Raw genomic sequence first — 18,909 nt, forward strand, 5'->3', positions numbered from 1 at the left:
TCCATTATGTCACTTTGCACTGCAAACAATGTCATAAGAGATTTAACATGACATGTTAAATTATTAGCTTAGCTTGTAAAATATATCACACATTTAACAGATAAATAAAATTTTTAACAAGTCATGTTACACATTTAACAATTCATAAATGCTTAACATTCTCTTTCTTCATTTATATTAAGGGTACTTGAGTCATTTGCCTTACAAAATTACTTTCACTTCAATCTCACATCCTATAGTGTGCTTTTAAATTTCTTCATTTATATTAAGGGTACTTGAGTCATTTGCCTTACAAAATTATTTTCATTTCAATCTCACACCCTATAGCACATTTTTAAATTTATTTAGTCCTGATTTCTAATTAAGTCACATCCATAGTTTTAATGGAAAATTCTCCCAATTATTTATCTAAAATTATTACAACTGAAGTCTTTAGTTATTATGTTGAGAGTTTTTAGTCGTGAATACTAATCATATTGCAGTATATCTTTCAACGTTTATTATTTTTCTTGCATATGCCCACTTTTTTGTTTGCTCTACTTTACCATTGATGAGTGCCGGTCTGGTTGCTCCATTTAGATGAAGTGTTCGAAAAAATGTCAAGTTAATGACATTACGCCAGGTAAATATAATGTCATGCTCACGATCTGAGAGATCTATAAATTGCGTTCTTAAGTCCATGATAGATAATCCATCATCGTTGAAACTCCCCAGTCTCCATTAAAACTTCCGTCATCAATGTTAGTTGAGAGAGATTAATAGGAAGGGCTTTTGCACTGACTTATCGTGAAATGAAGCATTTGTTTAGCAATCGCATTTAAAATATCAGTCACTCGCTCCTACACTTAACCTCCAGCGCTGCATTCTCTTTATCTTTTTTGCTTTCCAGACAAAACAAATGGCATTTCTAAAAATAAAGATGAAAGCGATACTAATCAGTCGTGTAATACAGTCACCGCTCCAGATCCTGCGCATCATGATTAAAACTAGAGTGATTGTTATTGCAAGCTCAGACGCAGCTAGTATTGCTTCCCTTGTCCAATCACATCAGAAACTTGTATATGGATATAAGTAATCAACATTAAAGCTTCAATCGAATGGAGCATTTGTTGTTCAAAGAGACCAATCCTCAATCCATGCCAAACACGTACGGCCAGCTAACATGTCAAGATGATTCACAAATTATTTTCAATTTATGGCAAATAAACAGTCGGCAGTGACCAAGAGTATGTTTCACAAATTCTGCGCTACAAAAAATGACAGTGAAGACGAGCTTCTTTAAAATTTTACTCAGTTCCATCCAGCACGGCTGCTACGTATTAAATTGATTGCCACATGGCATGTGTATTTTCAAGAGAATAAACAAGTCTCAGTGCTTTGAAGCCCTTTCGAAAATGTGAGGACTAAGCTAAATCACAGCATGCATCTCAGCTCAGTACTTTTGACACCACACCCGCACCAACTGTTCTGCCTCCTTCTCTCAAAGCAAATCTTTGTCCTATAAAATTATAGTACGCAGTATATAGAAGTGTCCTCATTTCCAGCACAGAGTACAGCAGTTTACAGAAGAAAGAAAGATTTTGCAGAAAGAAAATCCAGTAGCAGAGATGAGATTGAAAAGTTCAAGTGATACTGACCTGCTTCGAGCGGAACAGGTGAAATCAATTCAAACACGGCCGTAACGTTATCTCCAGGCATGACCATCTTAACATTTTCTGGCAATTCTACTTTTCCAGTGATATCAGCAGTCCTCATGTAAAACTGAGGTCTGTAGTTTGAGAAGAATGCAGTGTGTCGCCCACCTTCATCCTTTGTGAGTACATATATTTCTGCCTCAAACCTCTTAGATGTCTTTAGAGAACCAGGCTTGGCAATGACCTTTTTCCAACAAGAGTAAATTGTCAGCAAAGTAATCTCCCAAATATAACACCCACAGGAAATCACTAGCAGTTTAAATTGAAAACTGCATAAATTGTTGAAACATGAAAGTAGTGCAAATAGGTACCACAGATGTCCTAAATCCCATTACAAGGTCCAATAAAATGAGTCACTGACCTGACCACGTTGGATGTCTTCTCTTTTTAGACCACGTAGAAGGAGACCAACATTGTCACCGGCCTAAGTAAATGGAAAAACTCTAAATTAGTTGAATATATGCAGCGCTTATAGCTTTTAAGGATAGAGAAACCAGCCACTCACTTGTCCCTGATCCAATATCTTCTTAAACATCTCAACTCCAGTCACCGTTGTTTTCAGGGGTCCACCCTACCAAAACAAAATCATAGTATTAAGACCCAACAGTGCGGCTTACTGAGTTTGTCAAAATGTCTTATACAAGAAAATAATTCATTGACCATGTGAGATAAAAAGGGTTTAATAATCATCGATTATGCACAAAAAAAGATCAAGAGATTCAGCTTTATGACTTTAACAGAAGAAATGGCATAAGGATCAGAGGGCAGAACAAAATCCAGGAAGTGACCACAAAAACACACCTGCATTAGACCCAAAACCTCAACTTCTTCTCCAACTTTTATGGTCCCTTGTTCCACACGGCCAGTGGCCACTGTTCCCCGTCCCTTCAAAATAAATTAAAAACATAAGGTAATGGCATCCCAGGAAATCATTCACTTATTTACAATGTACTATTCCAAAATAAAAAGGCAACTAATGCAAATTGTGAGAACTTACAAGCATTTGGTATCCAACAAACAAATAAATAAATGTAGCAGCGCTCTGTCTTTTAGAGGATCATATCTGATTGAAATTAAATAAACTTCACACTTGATCATCTAAACATTAAAGTATTCCTTGAAAACGTGTTTGAAAATATTAAAGGACAGGCACAGTAATGCTAGAATATCATAACATTTATACATTCACAGTAACCAATTACCACTCATTACAAAAAAATCCACATCAGAAGTCAACCTCCTTTTTACCTGAATAGAGAATACATCTTCAATGGGCATTAAAAAAGGCTTGTCAAGCTGGCGAACAGGATCGGGAATATATTCATCCACAGCATCCATCAATTTTAATATGGCCTTTCTACCAATCTCATCATTTGTACCCTGTAAGGCAGACAAAGCTGAACCTCTGACAATAGGGATTTCATCACCAGGGAACTTGTAGAAGCTTAGCAGCTCTGCCAAGTAAATCAAGTTAGCATAGAAAACTACAAAAACCTAGAGGACGGGAAAAAGAGGAAGTCTGAAACACCCTACCTCGAAGCTCCATTTCTACCAGCTCTAGCAACTCTGGATCATCAACAGCATCAACTTTATTTAAAAAGCACACAAGAGATGGCACACCAACCTGCATGATGCGTAGAATATGTGTACATTAAACTAGAAGTTAAGGCAACTCTAGATTTAAAAGTATGCTCAGACAGTATGCTAACAAACCACATTGGAAATAGAATACCTACTTGACGTGCAAGAAGAATGTGTTCTTTGGTTTGAGGCATGGGACCATCAGGGGCAGATACAACAAGAATACCCCCATCCATCTGGGCTGCTCCTGTAATCATGTTCTGCAAGAAGAATTATAATTTTAAATCAATTCATGGCTACACAAGAGCATACTTGCAAAATATATAACTTGGCTGGATATCACGACACTCCAACTGAATGCTTTTGTGTCTTGTATTTTTAGATATAAGGCATGCACCAAAAAATAGGCTTTCATTATATATCGTTTGGCAAGAAAATACTACTAGAAACGCTTTTTTTTATCTTTTTAATTTAAAATCCAGTACAACTAGTAGAAGAAATCATACAAGCAAAATTAACACTAAAACAATAAAGCAGATTTATGAAATAATAACTAACTGATTTGGGTCATTTCTTACTTTCTTTCAGCCACCATTGCATACAAGGAAAACAAGCCTAGAGATAAAAGATTCAATATTTGTGACAACTTCTCCACAGGGTTGCCTTAAAGTATTAACCAGGCAAGTCTTAGAGAGGCAGAAGCGAAGTTAAAACTTACTTTAACATAGTCCGCATGTCCAGGGCAGTCCACATGTGCATAATGTCGTTTAGCTGTCTCATACTCAACATGTGCCTGAAAATCAACTTATTATCATCTCAGAATAGTGAGATAGAAAATGCAGTAATCTATTGCACGACCCAAAAAGGCCTGCTTGAATGATTGATTAAGCAATATATGTTCCAACCGTTGCAATGGTGATTCCTCGCTTTTTCTCTTCAGGAGCCTTATCAATTTCATCAAACGCTACAGCCTTAGCTTTTCCTTCTTCGGCTAGAACCTGATAAAAGCCAGAAAAATAAATCCTGATGCTACAAGAGTGAATGTTTCCTGATTCGTACCAAAACATTGATTTGTAAGGTTGAGATCTAGGAAAGATTGAAGAGGTACAAACCTTGGTAATTGCTGCAGTGAGTGTAGTCTTCCCATGATCAACATGCCCGATAGTCCCCACATTAACATGGGGTTTTCTGTCAGCAAGTGAAGACGACCGGTGAGGAGGAAAGCGAAAAGGGAAAGCGTATCACGTCATACAATCTGTAGCCCTTCCCCCATTCACGAAATTGAAACATATTAAGCAAACGCAATATGACCGCACGTTTAGATTATAATTCTTAGATTGGAATTGGATAATTAACTAGCCGTAAGTCAGCCATTTCTTTATAGACAAATGCACTGTGCAGGATCCAGGGTGTCATCACTGACCTAATTAAGGAAAGGATTTCACCTTATATTTAGATTTGAATCGTTAGATTGAAATTGGAAGAGTAGCTACCGGTGAGTCAGCATTTGATTTACAGACAAATCTACAGCGCACGATGTCATAGCAAGTATATTTGATTTGGCGGCAAGGCAATCTAAGAAAGAAATAGCAAAAAATTTCATCCCCGTGGAACAGTAATCTTTTGGTTATTTAGGGCGGGAAATCATCATAAAATTGCTCTCGATAGTAAAATGTGACTGAAAAGAATCCAAGTGAGCAAGGCTAGAAATCACTAAATGCAGTGTGACACTGGCAGGCAGACTGTTGTGCTGTAGGTCTGCCGCCGATACATTCATAATGTTCAATTCTATGACGCCACGTTTAGATAGAGACACCCGATCGTAGGGATCACAAGCGAGTAGTAACGGATTGAGGCAGAACTTACGTTCGTGTGAAAGTGGCCATGGACCTCCACCACGGATTGGAAGCAGAGGTTGTCTCATGTCCATAAACCAGCTCAGAGAGCAGGGAATTAGCGAAGAGTGACGCTCGAGAGCAACAGTTGATTTGAGAAGAAAATGGGAAGAGACGTTTGGAAGCAGAATTTCTGAGAGCCACCGACGCCATTGGTGAGAGAAGTCGTTGCTTAAGAGATGAAAATGAAGAATCAGCCCTAGAAGCGGAGAATGCAGAGCCTCGAGCGCTGAGAGGCGAAAACTGCACCTTACTGGAATGGGGTTTTAGGAGCGTCGAGGGTTTTACTTACACCGCAGTGTCTGCCCGCCAGCGCCGCCCGACCCATTTAATTCCGCGGCAATGTGGCCCAATTCTCCCAACCCGAGCATTTGGGATGAACTGAAATTAATTATTGATTGTTTTTTAGGGACTAGTGTTGAACCATAGTGGTATTGAATTTTAGAAGAAATGTGATGTGATTCTTCATGCTAATTCACTTGTTGCGATCGGCTTGATTACTAATGGATGTGGTGTTGGCGGTCCTAGTGAAAATTCTCGAGTTATTGGGCCTTGGTTAGCAAAATGAAATTCAGCATTTAAAAAAAAAAAAATAGCGTTCGGCATTCCCTTGTCTCTGCCATTGCGGTTTTTGTATCCAATTTCGGCACTTAACCCCTACGCATCATTCAAAAAGACAGAATATGCATGCCTTGTTAGCCGGAAACATGCATTTAGCTTTTACTTCTTGTTTTTTTAGGTGAGTTGTAGGGGAAAGAAAAACTCAATTGAAAGGGAGGACTAACTAATTTGGTACTATATGTTTCGCTACAATATATTAATTTATTGATTGATGATTGATTTCCTCTGTAGCCGGTCATGAAAAGTCGGGATTGATTTTTCCTTCCATTAAATTGTACCAAAATTTGCATGCCAATAAAGCAAGACCCAGTTGTTGGCTAGATAGAACGAGTCTTGTTAGCAGTGGACCAACCAAGCACAACCGAACAAACAAATTGGTGGTCATAGGAATTGCAAGTTCGTGACTCTTATTAGTGGTGAACTTCAAAGAGGAAAACAATATATCTCACGCGCGATGAGAATTATGTGAACTACATATTTTTTTTTTTATAGATGCATATTATATTGTAATTGTAATAATTAGTATATTCTGTGTTTGACTCAAAAAAAAAAAGGTATATTTTGTCAAACATTTCTGCATTCTTTATTTTTATTCGTGTAAGAAAATATTTTAACGAGATAATATAAATAATATTTGGAAAAAAACATATACAAGTTATAAATAAAAAAATTAAACATTCATACTTTTTGCTTCTCATAAAAATACAAAGTTTAATATGTAAATATAAAAATTTGAGGTGTATACGAAATTAAGAAAACAATTAATTAATTAATTTTTAGGGGGATAACTACTTTTTTTTTTCCCCCTGGCGAACAGGTGCGATATCTTCGGGCTGGGCACAAGACGGACCAGTGACCGAGGTAACGCACAACACCAGCACCAGGGACCGGACCAGCGCTTCACTTTTCTGTCTCTTTGCCGTTCCCTTTACTCTTTGCATCGAGTTCTCTCACTTTCTCCACCGTTTTCCTTGCCAAGCTTCCTTCTCTTTCCCCCTTGTATTTCTAGTTTCCTTTCTTTAAGAAAGAAAGGAAGTTTGGCGAACACAATCAGGACTTAGATTGTCCCAACTTCCTTTGCCGAAAATCCATTTCTTGCTTTGCCATCTCATCTTGACAGTGCTGTGTATTTGGAATTTTTGGATCGATTTCGACTTTTCTGGGTTTCTTACAAATGAGTTGACCGCCTTTCTTGTGTAAACGAATGGGAAGCATTGGCTTTAGTTGATTGGGAGAAGGGTTGTTGATCATCAGAGCTCTCGATGAAGATGGTCCCTTGGGGTGGAGTCAGTTGCTGTTTGAGTGCGGCTGCTCTTTACCTTCTCGGTAGAAGTAGTGGCAGGTAAGTGAATTGTTGTCTATATTCACTCATCAGTATTAAGCTATGGATTATGACTAATACGTGTAATCTATATTTGCGTAAGATCCGTTGTGGCATTCTCTAACATGGGAAGCTATTTGTATGGTACAGAGATGCCGAAATTCTTAAATCCGTTAACCGTGTCAATCAGTTAAAGGAATTAGGTATGTATCAATTCCAGAATCCGATGTGATAGTTCTGGTGAGACTTTCTTCTTTTTATGCTTCCAGTAAATGGTAAGACTATGCTTATGGAAGTTTTATATTAAACATGTATGGTATAAGTCTCAGATCCTAAAGGTGCATAATGCAGGTTTGAATTGGTAGTGCTCTTAGATGAGCTTAGTTAAGTTGCTTACATCACACCTAATTGAGTATTGTTATCTTACAGGAACACAATTTTTTAATCAATAGCATTGTTTCAACTACTTTTGTTTGCTATTCACCTGAAAAAATTATATTAAAACTGGTCGCTGAAAATTACAGATATTGTTTCAACCGGATAACAATCCCAGTGTCACTTTCCAATTATCATCACTGCACACTGATTGTACAGACCGTGCTGTTCTATCTCTTAATTTTGTACAAATTGTCATGCTTTCACCATTTTCTAAAGTTGAATTTATTTTTTTTAGTTCTAGCTTCTAGTGTCTAAATTTTGGTGGTAATGTGGCATCAGTCTCTGAGATAGTTTCTTAGCCCTAAGAATGACCTTATTTGATTGTACAGACCGTGCTGTTCTATCTCTTAATTTAGTACAAATTGTTATGCTGTCACCATTTTCTAAAGTTTAATTTATTTTTTTTAGTTCTATCTTCTAGTGTCTAAATTTTGGTGGTAATGTGGCATCAGTCTCTGAGATAGTCTCTTAGCTCTAAGAATGACCTTATTTGAGTGCTTAGTAATTCCTGGTTTTGCGTAATGAGCAGTCGTTTTAATCATGTTTTGTATTTCTTCACCTTTCAGCGCAACTGTTAGATGGTGAAATATTACCACTGGTTGTTGCAATTTCCGGAAGAGTTGGCTCTGAAACCCCAGTCAACTGTGAATTCAGTGGTCTGAGGGGTGTAATAGTTGAAGAAACGGTAGATGAACCGTAACATTCTACAGAGCTTGAATAGTCCTTTTTTTATGAAAATGTTGCCTATCCTGTTTCAGTCCTTGTCGATTGATATTTAACATGGTTGTGCTTTTCTCTCTAGGCAGAGCAACATTTTCTTAAACACAATGATGCTGGTTCGTGGATACAAGATTCTGCTTTGATGCTATCCATGAGCAAAGAAGTTCCTTGGTATCTGGTGTGGATATATGTTCCCCCCTTTTAAACTTAGTAATTAACTAGTAATTAAAGTTATGGAGTGATGATCCCCTTTCACCGAGATAAATGAAAGACCCAACAATGAGTTTGGCAGAATGCATTTTTCTATAACAAAAACCAAATTCACATGAAGTGAATGGTCAAGTTATATGCATATCATCACTAATTTTTCTATGCTAGGATGATGGAACTGGTCATGTTCACGTGATTGGAGCTAGGGGCGCTACAGGTTTTGTATTACCTGTTGGAAGTGAAGCATTTGAAGAGTCAGGTCGATCACTTGTACGTGGAACATTAGATTATCTCCAAGGTCTCAAGGTGGGAGCATTGTTATATAATTCCCCAACCCAAAAGGCTCTTTCTCACCTCCCCAAAATTGAATTTAGATTAGAGAAGAGGAACTTCCCTGTCTTTTATCAATTGACATAGTTAAAAACACTTTTTAGATGCTTGGAGTCAAGAGAATTGAACGAGTACTTCCAATCGGCACATCCTTGACAGTTGTTGGTGAGGTATGTGATGGGGATGAAGTTGTAGTCGTATGCATTACAAATAATATTGAAATAATTGAACGGGGATTCCTATATGAATTGCAAATGATATTGAAAGAGTAGTCCATCTTACAAAGAGGAGGGGTCTGCATTTTCTAAATTTTTTTTATGCACAAACTCTATGTTTTACTAACCATAATTTGTTTTGCAACGGCCAGGCTGCTAAGGATGACATTGGAACCATCCGAATTCAGCGACCCCACAAAGGACCATTTTATGTCTCTCCAAAAACAATTGATCAGCTTATTGCCAATCTAGGAAAATGGGCAAGGTTGGCTTGTAGATGCATAGATTCTTATTTGATGTTTTGATTTACATCTTTTTGGATTGACTGAAACGTTCTTTTTAGGTGGTATAAGTATGCATCTGTGGGCTTGACCCTCTTTGGTGCTTATTTAATGGCCAAGCATGCTATTCAGTACATCTTGGAAAGACGACGCCGTTGTGAACTACAAAAGAGGTATACATCACCTCATGATCCTTCTCAGTAGTATTGAAAAACTGAATACTATTGCAAGAAATTGAATTAGGAAAAAGGAATCAGACAAATCGCAGTAATTCAATATTTTCATTTACCTCTGTGTTATTCTGTTTATGTAGGGTTCTTGCTGCAGCTGCTAAGAGGTCAGGACAAGATAGTGAAGGTACATTGCTGAGAATCTGTGTTATTTAATTTTGCTGTGACTTTTTGGATAGGTACTCAAAAATTGTGACTTTTTCTTAGGTGAAAAGGCTGACAGTTTACCGGATGGTGCAAAAAGAGATCGCATAATGCCAGATTTATGTGTGATATGCCTTGAGCATGAGTATAATGCTGTTTTTGTTCCGTAAGCTGCTAATCTTGCCCTCTTTCTTGCTCGACCAAAATGTTCTAAATTGCAGGAGTGCAGGATTTGTTGGTCTATGATGTGTTCCTTTGATACTAAAGTCCATGTACAATTTCAGGTGTGGGCATATGTGCTGCTGTACAGCTTGCTCTTCCCACTTAACCAACTGTCCTCTGTGCCGGGGGCGGATAGAGCAGGTAGTGAAGACATATCGTCATTAAAAATGACGGAGCCAAATAACATTTAGGTCAACGGGGATGATACAATTTCTCTAGTTGCTCACCACCCAATTTCACAGGTTCTGCCTCAGAATCTGAAATAAGCAAGCCTTCAGAGATACACCAAGAACATGATTCTTGCTTGTTAATAGCTGGTGCTTGACTTCTGGATTTGTAAATATGTTTACAACTGCTATAGTTGGTGTATTGTACTTTACTGAAGTTTCAAACATCCGGAGCACGTTATTGTTATCCACTCCTTAACATTGATACATTTTTTATGTTGAAAAATTTTTACGATGGCTTTTCATAGAACAGATTATGTGTCTCTTGGTGTTTGTCGATTTTTTGGAAAGAAATAGAAAAGATATGATCATTTAGCTTTGTTTTAAACATAGTTATCTGATATCTTTTATTATTAGATTATGTTTTTTTATTAAAATCAACAGCTAATAGTAGACATGATTTATTGACCGGTGATACGAGATAGAATGTTGTACGAATTGTGAATACATCATTCTTGTACTTTGTTTTTATGGGCTTATTTTAATTGGGCTGACAAAAGTGTTCACAGCCTCACTGTGGGGCTATTTCTGTAGCTGGAGGGTTAAAAGAACTAAAGAAGTGGATTTTGTAGTCGCTAGAAACCGAATTGCGGGCAATGTGTAGCGGTTTGGCATATATCCTTTTCGTCTGTGGCAAGGAGGATAACATAAGATGCTATCGTGGAAAAATGGGTGAACTTCAAAAGGGGGAATCTTTGCCCAGAAAACAATCAAATAAAGGACCTAATACTTGGGACTGGGAGTGCTTGGTTTTCTAGAAATTAGACCCCTCTCGTATTTAATTCCCCCATTTGTTTGATTCAAGGCTCGCCACATTGGACTTTCCTAATCAATCTGAGCAGCATGCTATGCCTGCAGCATATTCCACATCGCTGCCTCATAAGTAAGTCTTCCTTTTCATGCAACATCAAGTGACACGGAAAAAAAAGGGTCCGTATGTATAACCTGACACTGCAGGCCAATCAAAATCATATCTGTATCCCATACACCTGTTAGTTGATTTTCCCCTTTTCTTTCTTTCTCGGGAGTTTGGTTCACATTTGAAGTTCGGCGTCGTTGCACAAGTGACCTCAGAAAATAAAAGAATTGTCTTCTCCTCTCGCGCTGCCTCACTAACACGCTCGCTTCCCACAATTTTTTTCGTTAGTTAAAATACGTGAATGCAACAACGTAGAAATGCGAATCGTGCAAATGATATATGCTATATACGCGACCCTCTGTATTACAAACTTGCAGGGTCTTTCATCATTTGCTGTGCCTAAGATTGGAACTTGAGTAAATTCAGAGGAAACGAGGAAAAAATGGTGGTAAATTGTTATTGTTATATAATTAAGGTATCGTGGATTCTTTCATCTTAGTAACAGTAAATTCAATAAACTATGTAACTATCTTCCCCCAGAAAGCTATGTATTATTCTTACTTTGACGTGTATATGAGCAGTGGAATCACGCCTTCCTACGTGGAAGCCCACATCTGCAATGTAGAGGTTTCTTTATTTCTTCGGATCTACGAGTCTTGCTTGAATCCGATACCTTATCTAGGTGCCCCCATCGCTTTCCCTCACGTTTCAATTTTTATCATTTGTTAAAGGACTGTGTTGCCGAATGAACATATAACAGCATTAGATGGACAGAATAGAACAGCCCATAATATAACAGCTGTAATCACTCGTTTGAGATATTTTAACGTAGAATAGAGGGACAAGTGAAGTGGGAATTGATCCCTCCCAATCACATCCGTGGAAAAATTGGGAAAAGGCTATTTGCTTAGTCGTCGTTAGGAATATCTGCAAAGTGAAATCACAATTATATTGGTTTCCCACGAAGATCAAATTTCGGTAGCTCACCTTTCCCTTTACCCTCTCTCGGACATACACTCTATATAACAACTTGCTTGCAAGCTTCTTCAGATCAGTCGCACTCAGCCCATAATCTTCTCCGTCTTCGCCTAAGCCTTAAACCCTCGTTGAGTAGCGTCATATTTTGCACTTTCAACATGGAAAGAAACAGCCATCCAAAACGTTCCTCCAGGTGTACGAAAATCCGTGAAGCACTGTCAAACAGTTCCGCCGTGCGAACTATTCATCGCATCTCGCACTATCATCACCAAGAACCTTCCGGTTCTCCATTGCCTCGACCTCGGCATCTCAGAGGAAATTATAACGGCGAAGGAAACGGAGCAATTCCCATCAAGTTCGTTGATCACCCAAACCCCACTTTCAATGGGCAGGCCCAAGTAGGCAACGTTGCTACCAGGATTGAACCTGAACGACCACACTATGCTGCTGTGGACGCAGCAGCTGGGCTTAAAGGTGAAGATAAAGGCAAGCCTGCGGCGCGGGGTTTTGATCAGCAACATGATAATAAGAAGGATGTGAATTATATGTTCGGTGAGTACATTCAAAGGGCTAGAGAGAAATTTAGAACCATGTCCAACATTGGGAAGGGGCAGAGCAAGCCTGCACCGGACGAGGCTAGTCTGAACGTTGCCAAGAAAAAGGATACCCACAAAGATCACATTTCTGAGTTTATCAACCGTACTAAGAAGAAGATCAGAACTACTTCAAGTATTCGATTCGGAAAGAATGAATCGTTGAAAAGGCGGTAAGATATTGAATGCGTCTGCTAAGATATCGTATTGCTGATGTTGTTGATTGTGTGGCTTGTTGTGCACCTGTCTTTGTTGCTGATCAGGGATAAAAATAAAGCCCTGCGTACCAGGGCTCTGTGATGTTTATTTCCATACTTTCTATTCAATTGAGATTGTGGAGTTTGGCATTTGATGTTTGACTGGGGGAGTGAATATAATGATTGTAATTAAAAAAAAAAAAAAGGATGGATTCATGGTTCAACTAAATAATTGTTCAGCTCCCCATCTAGATATTCACTAGTTACTTGTTCCATTAATCCTGTAATATTATTCGACGTTATTGCACGCCTTAATTTCTAACAATATGCATCTGCTTACATGACGGCATTATTTAGGAGTTTACTGTTCATGTGCAGCTCATTTAGTCATACGCTTGATGTAATAAAATGTATGCCTGGATAATGGGATAAATGGTTTTCAAAGGTGCACATGGCTTCAACCAACAAGGATAGGTGCGATGATTGTCATCGTTTGTTTGATTAATGCGCGTTACAGCTTTATGAAAAATGAAAATGTTTGATGAGGAGTGTGATTAATATGGAGCCCGAAATCATATCTTGTGAGTTGCACCGTTTGTTAGGATGTATGCAGAAACGTAATTACTCTATCAAACCCAGCCCATGTTCACATATCAAATGCACGAAGGAAGGGAAGAGAGACAGAAGAGTGAAGTCTGGAGAACGTTCTAAGTATTTGAAGAACCTCGTTGAAATCAGTTTGCATCATCTCTCATGCCCCCGTTTACATGAATGTGTGCGGTTATAGATGTGGGCTTAGACTTGAATTTTTTTTTTTAGCTTGTATTTTTTATGTAGAGTCGATAGTTCAGATAAAGCCAGACAGGCTAACCGAAATCCATCTAAAAAAAGTTAGGACTAAATTTAGTTATATAGACTTTTTTTTAAAAAAGGTAAGATACTTTAAGTCTAGTCAAATTGAATTTGACCTGAACAAGTTTGACCATTGAAATTTTCGACTATTTATATATAGAATTAATAATTTTAGCTAAATTTGACAAGCCAACCTGAATTCAATTGAAAAAAGTTAAAACTAGACTTAGTTATATGAGTTTTTTTAAGGGAATAAGATACTTTAAACCCAATTCATATAAGCAAACTCAAATTGAGTCCAACTCGAGTGAGGCTGGCTCGCCCGAATTATCGACTTTATTTTTATGTATATATGCAACAATTTGTTTTAGGATAAGCCAAAATAACAGCATTCCTATCATCTTCTAACTCTTGTCGGGCCACGTTGACTCGATTTCTCCATCAAGTCTAGTCTATTGAACTCATAACTTTAAAGAGTCATATCTTTGCCTCTTGATGTCTATTTTGTGCATGTTTTTGATATTGTTTTCTTCATTTTTTTTTTCAACTTTACATGTTCACAACCCCCCATTTGCCAAAAAATTCCATTTTTTGAGACTCAAGTTTTAGTTTTGTCATCCATTTTTAGAGTTCTTGAAGTTTTCTCACGCACAAAGTTTTGAGCAACGTGTAGAGACTACTAGGGACATATATACAACATATATAACCCAAGAAATAATACAAGAAGTTTCATACACACAAACTGATTTGGAAAAAGGGTACAAAGGAAGAAAAAATGGAAAGCACAATAATGAAAAAATAACAATATATATTTGTATAGAATATGTGTAAGTAAATCATGTATATTCAGTCACAGATGAAAATTAAAATCAAACATATGCTCTAATATCAATGTAAGAATATGGAGTCTGAAAATATACATTGTGAGTTGCACCAATTGTTAAGAAGTATATGAAAATGAAATTATTCTATCAAAATTAATTTTAGCTCACATGGTAAATCTACAAAGAAAAGGAAGAGATAAAGAAGACTTAAGTTTAAATAACATCTTGAGTATTCATAGAATCTCATTGAAATCAGTTTGCCTCATCTCCTTTGACCCATTACATTCCCCCATTTACATGAACTACAAGGTTATAAAAAGAAAAAGAAAATTGTTCCCTCTCGTTTTCAAACAGGAAAGGGAAATTGCACTAAGGGACCTAGAACATATTATACATTGAGACCCATACTTTCTCAATATTTGGATTGAAATAAAATTGTTGTTGTTTCTTTCTCGATTTTTAAACATTTTATATATATCCTGCCACTTTACCACCCAAAACGAGCCCCGTCTTTGAGATGTACAACATAAGTACATGGTACTTTACAAGCAGCGTGATGAGCACATGAGGGCGGACCCACTTGTACAAATGGAGGGGCCCTGTCCTTTATTTTTGCGTTTCAATTTAAAATTTTTCTTGGCACTATAAACCCAATATCCCTATGAATAATAGGATTAAAAATTTTTTCGAGCCCGCAGTGGCGATGGTGTGTGTCGTCCCGGCCCTCAGTCTTCAGAAATATTTTGGGCCTCACTCCGGCCTTTAGGTCGGCCCTGCACCTATGCAAATGTGTAAATGGCGTCACATGTAAATGATAAATCAGATCAAGTCTCCTGCGTAAGCCTTAAAGCAAGTCATATTGATCGTAACCTATAAATATTAAATAATATGCTTGACAAAAAATATATATATACATACATTATATTAAGTAGCATGACTTGTTATGATTTTCATGAGCACATGGGCATAGTGTTTTTGGAGACTAACTTGTCAAAGCCTGGTAATTATATGAAATTAATTCCTGTCAGACAAGATTAAAAATTAATACTGGTTGTATGAATGATGGATTGATTAGTTGTTTGCGTGAAGAAGTCAAGGTGAAGTCCGATGGCAGAGTGCTAGAGCTCTCTCGGAGACTCAGACTCTCCGCCTCGCCTAGCGGCGATCAAATGCTGGATTCCTCCATTATGGAGGACGTAGGTGGGCCCGAGAACTTTCGACTCATCTCTTCGTTGGATTACCGTTTGGGTCTCAACAATGTCGGGTTTCAGAGATGGGCTTTCGCTCATCGCGTGTAGCCCGATCATACAGGCTTGGACCCTTAAGTTAAGGCCCACTTAGTTCTATTAAATGCTCTATTCGTAAATTAATTAGGCGCTGAATTCTATGTCGTTTAGAGAATAATTTGCACTGTTTATATGATACAAAACTATAATATTAATTAGGAATCATTTTATTTTTTATTATAAATTATAAATATTTAGATAGATGGGTATATTTAAAATTATCCTCGGTCAGAGTTGTCATCATCATCCATCTTGTCATTTGATTGCACCCCTTTTAATTTCAAAGGGAGGTGAGAATTAAAGAAATGAAATTGTGGACTCGGTGTGTTTGTAACAGGCATATTGTAATTTTTTGTTTTTGTTTTTTTTTTTGCCATCAACAGGCATGCTCTAAATAGTCTGTGCTTTAAAAAAGTGGGCGTTGAAACATGCCAAATATTGATTAATATTATGCTGATCTGCCCTCTCTTCCATCACATCTAGGTCCAGCCTTCATTTCGTAATTTTTATTTATATTTTTATGTTTCTCTGGTGCGGCAAAGGTCAAGCCGTCTTGCTCAGCTCAACCCCGGCGACAGACACTGGTTGCTACTTCGAATGATTTATTATTAGTTTTTTCAAACATGCCTCGTCATGATGTCGTTAAAATGAACAATGCAAAACGGAACGAGGATTGATTTGAGACCGAAGCTAGAAACCGTCGAGATATCGTTTTCCTTTCAATACAACGAAGTCAAAGGGGCACATAATACTCCAAAAGACGTATTTGGAAGAGCCGTTATTGCTCAGTAGACTTTCACGAGCTGAAACTGTTCAAGAAACAAACTGTACTTTTATAATTCATTGATTCAATCATTATTAAAATTTATACGACGGAGCCACGCAGCGCTCCATCAAACGCAATGTTCCACGCCAGGTGAATAATTATCCAAAAATAAGTTAAAAAATTCAACATTGTTTTTTATTTATTTTGATACAACTAATTGCCATTCCATCACTCGATCCCATTATGATCGCATATTATAATCTTGTTGGCTAGCGTTCAGTGGAGGGGAAGGTGTTTGAAATTAATGTGTGTGTGTGTGTGTGTGTGTGTGTGTGTGTGTGTGTGTGTTGCAAAGCTGGGTGCTTTATGCAACAATGAATGGTTGAGATGAGTCAACAAGGCATCGTTCCTGCCACTTGCACTGTTGATGGCCTAAAAGGGCGAGGTTGGGGGACCACTTCTGCCTGCTTGGGATGGTCCACGCCCTCCATCCAGAATTTCGAACAAAGCGGTGTCCCCGCGCATTATGAACTCCTAATAATCTATCAATAAACCCTTCGTTCCGCCAGTTAGTTATCAATTTTTATACTAACACTTGCTAGCTACGCTGATCGCATTAATGCTTGGAGTTTTTTATTTTTTTTGGGTTCAAGATTGACAAATTCGGGCAAAATAAACAACATAATGGCACTTTAGAATAACAAGATATTTTAAAATGCCAATTAAAGCTCTTGGTCATTTTTATCATTAACAAGATGCCACTGGATCAAAATGCTCCTCTCTGCGTAAATGGAAAAAGAAAACTAGTGCTGTGCAATTTCTAATTTATATTTAAAAATATTAATTATTGAGTCTTTATAGTTTTGACTTGGTTATAACTCAATATATTTAATTTGGTGCAACTAATTCTCGAATTTTAGCTCATTCAAAATATTAATCCATAAATTTCAATAAATAACTTTATCCTTTATAATTTTATTCTTCTATATAGGGACTGATATTTTAATTAAATAATTAAAAGTATAATGATTGAGCGACATCAAGTAATAGTTTAGAGAATACATTTTAACTGAGTTAAGGGTATAGCAACCAAATGATAAATTTGTCCTTAGTCCAATTAAACATAAAGTTGAACGTATGTAAAAATTGGCAATTTCGGAAACTTAAGCAAGGAGACTTGGTGTATGGATAACACCACAGCACTAATCTTCAAGAAAGAATCTCTTTCTTTCATTTTGTTGGGGTTCATCTACACGATTCTCTACATGGCAAAGTTCCCAATGAAGTTGGCACGAGCATATTAAAAGTTTTGAGGCGGGGGGGTGCATGAAGGAGATAAAAAGGTGGTGTAAAATTGGCCTGGTCATCCTCAGGAATTTTAGGCAACTAGATCAATTGGAAATATTCCAATTCCATGTTTTTAACTGAAAGGGAACGGAGTTTAATTTATTCTGAAAAATATGGAATCCCAAGTCCCAAATAAAATAGAAGAAAACAGTCGTTTTACACGATATACACTTAATACACACACAAATGGTGGGTGTAGACTACTAGACTGTAGATGTTTCTGCATGAATGCAATTACGCAAATCACAAATGGCATAATGGATCACTATAAGCATATGCCGGGGGATGATGTAGGCGCACACGTCATAATGCAGGGCAAAGAAAAGAAATTATGTGTATTTGAATTTTGAGGCGTTGGTGCTTTCACTGGTTCACCAAAAGAACGGGAAAAAAGAAAAGACAAGAAATGAATTCATTTTGAGGGAGAGAGCAAGAAAAGAGACCTGTCGCTGGAAATAATTGTAGTTGCGATCATCATGGGAATGGTGGTGTTTTCTATCCATAGGAATAAGGTGCCTTTTTTATCAAAGCCTTACCTTTTAACATGAACCTCTCACTCATGTGTGCCCCCCCCCCCCCTTCACTTTATCTTCTCAAGGTCCCTCGCCTTCATGCCTATTCCGTGGTGGATCCCACTTTTTCAAGCTCTCCTTTGCCTTTTTTAATTTTAAAAGGATCCAAAATTATACATACATTGTTTTTGCCCGTGAGAAGCATTTGCACATTAATTATAATCATGACTGTTCCAGATCAAAATACACTCTTAAACCATTTTTTTAATTTTGCTCAAAAAAATCATCTTTAAGTTCCTTGACGGAGTAGTATTTTTAATTTGACACACACACACACTCTCATACTGTCGTACTGATACGCGAAAATAATTATTGGTTGTTAAAATATGATTTCATCCAAAATTATAGAAATAATCGATTTATATAATATAAGAAGGAGGATCCATGCTCGGGGTTGCTTTCGCTTCTCAAGGTTGGCCGTGAGTGGAACTGTTATTCCTTTATCTTCGTTATTCCAGCCACTTAAGAATCTAAACAAAAGAGATTCTCATTAATAATCGGTAAAA

At 37.4% G+C, this 18,909-nt stretch overlaps 3 protein-coding genes across 4 annotated transcripts; 2 read left to right on the forward strand and 1 right to left on the reverse strand.

Annotated features, from left to right (window-relative positions):
- Nucleotides 1–1,171: 1,171 nt before the first annotated feature.
- Nucleotides 1,172–5,448, reverse strand: LOC129304844 (elongation factor Tu, mitochondrial). Its single transcript, XM_054944667.1, has 12 exons — nucleotides 5,142–5,448; nucleotides 4,388–4,463; nucleotides 4,181–4,273; nucleotides 3,994–4,068; nucleotides 3,431–3,535; nucleotides 3,228–3,318; nucleotides 2,943–3,148; nucleotides 2,496–2,579; nucleotides 2,200–2,265; nucleotides 2,056–2,118; nucleotides 1,638–1,878; nucleotides 1,172–1,498 (listed from the first exon to the last, which is right to left on the reverse strand). The coding sequence occupies exons 1-12, from the start codon at nucleotides 5,321–5,323 to the stop codon at nucleotides 1,428–1,430; spliced, it is 1,353 nt and encodes a 450-aa protein (XP_054800642.1). The 5' UTR covers nucleotides 5,324–5,448; the 3' UTR covers nucleotides 1,172–1,427.
- A 1,170-nt stretch (nucleotides 5,449–6,618) lies between these two features.
- Nucleotides 6,619–10,381, forward strand: LOC129306099 (E3 ubiquitin-protein ligase SP1). Of its 2 annotated transcripts, XM_054946454.1 has the most exons (11): nucleotides 6,621–7,133; nucleotides 7,263–7,315; nucleotides 8,117–8,235; nucleotides 8,353–8,448; nucleotides 8,649–8,786; nucleotides 8,915–8,980; nucleotides 9,178–9,290; nucleotides 9,369–9,479; nucleotides 9,620–9,663; nucleotides 9,744–9,846; nucleotides 9,965–10,381. In XM_054946454.1, exons 1-11 carry the CDS (start codon nucleotides 7,054–7,056, stop codon nucleotides 10,065–10,067), a joined length of 1,026 nt encoding a protein of 341 aa, XP_054802429.1. In that variant the 5' UTR covers nucleotides 6,621–7,053; the 3' UTR covers nucleotides 10,068–10,381. The 2 variants fall into 2 exon arrangements, with proteins under 2 accessions (XP_054802430.1, XP_054802429.1); XM_054946455.1 differs by lacking the exon at nucleotides 8,915–8,980 and having other exon boundaries at nucleotides 6,619–7,133.
- A 1,526-nt stretch (nucleotides 10,382–11,907) lies between these two features.
- LOC129304831 (uncharacterized) lies at nucleotides 11,908–14,088 on the forward strand. The gene is made up of 2 exons (XM_054944642.1): nucleotides 11,908–12,732; nucleotides 13,359–14,088. The coding sequence occupies exons 1-2, from the start codon at nucleotides 12,125–12,127 to the stop codon at nucleotides 13,375–13,377; spliced, it is 627 nt and encodes a 208-aa protein (XP_054800617.1). The 5' UTR covers nucleotides 11,908–12,124; the 3' UTR covers nucleotides 13,378–14,088.
- The last annotated feature ends 4,821 nt before the right edge of the window (nucleotides 14,089–18,909 follow it).

The sequence above is a fragment of the Prosopis cineraria genome, unplaced genomic scaffold (assembly GCF_029017545.1).
Source record: "Prosopis cineraria cultivar Desert tree isolate PC_DT_omini unplaced genomic scaffold, ASM2901754v1 PC3, whole genome shotgun sequence".
In the NCBI taxonomy this organism is placed as follows: Eukaryota; Viridiplantae; Streptophyta; class Magnoliopsida; order Fabales; family Fabaceae; genus Prosopis; species Prosopis cineraria.

Bases quoted from the DNA above. Each gene is read 5' to 3' on its own strand.
- LOC129306099 (XM_054946454.1), top strand. From the start codon at position 7,054: ATGAAGATGGTCCCTTGGGGTGGAGTCAGTTGCTGTTTGAGTGCGGCT. The intron at 7,134-7,262 runs GTAAGTGAATTG...TGTATGGTACAG, and splicing joins CTCGGTAGAAGTAGTGGCAG to AGATGCCGAAATTCTTAAAT. The intron at 8,787-8,914 runs GTGGGAGCATTG...AACACTTTTTAG, and splicing joins ATTATCTCCAAGGTCTCAAG to ATGCTTGGAGTCAAGAGAAT.
- LOC129304831 (XM_054944642.1), top strand. From the start codon at position 12,125: ATGGAAAGAAACAGCCATCCAAAACGTTCCTCCAGGTGTACGAAAATC.
- LOC129304844 (XM_054944667.1), bottom strand. From the start codon at position 5,323: ATGGCGTCGGTGGCTCTCAGAAATTCTGCTTCCAAACGTCTCTTCCCA. The intron at 4,069-4,180 runs GTTGGAACATAT...GTTGATTTTCAG, and splicing joins GAGGAATCACCATTGCAACG to GCACATGTTGAGTATGAGAC. The intron at 2,580-2,942 runs GTAAAAAGGAGG...TTTATTTTGAAG, and splicing joins AAGATGTATTCTCTATTCAG to GGACGGGGAACAGTGGCCAC.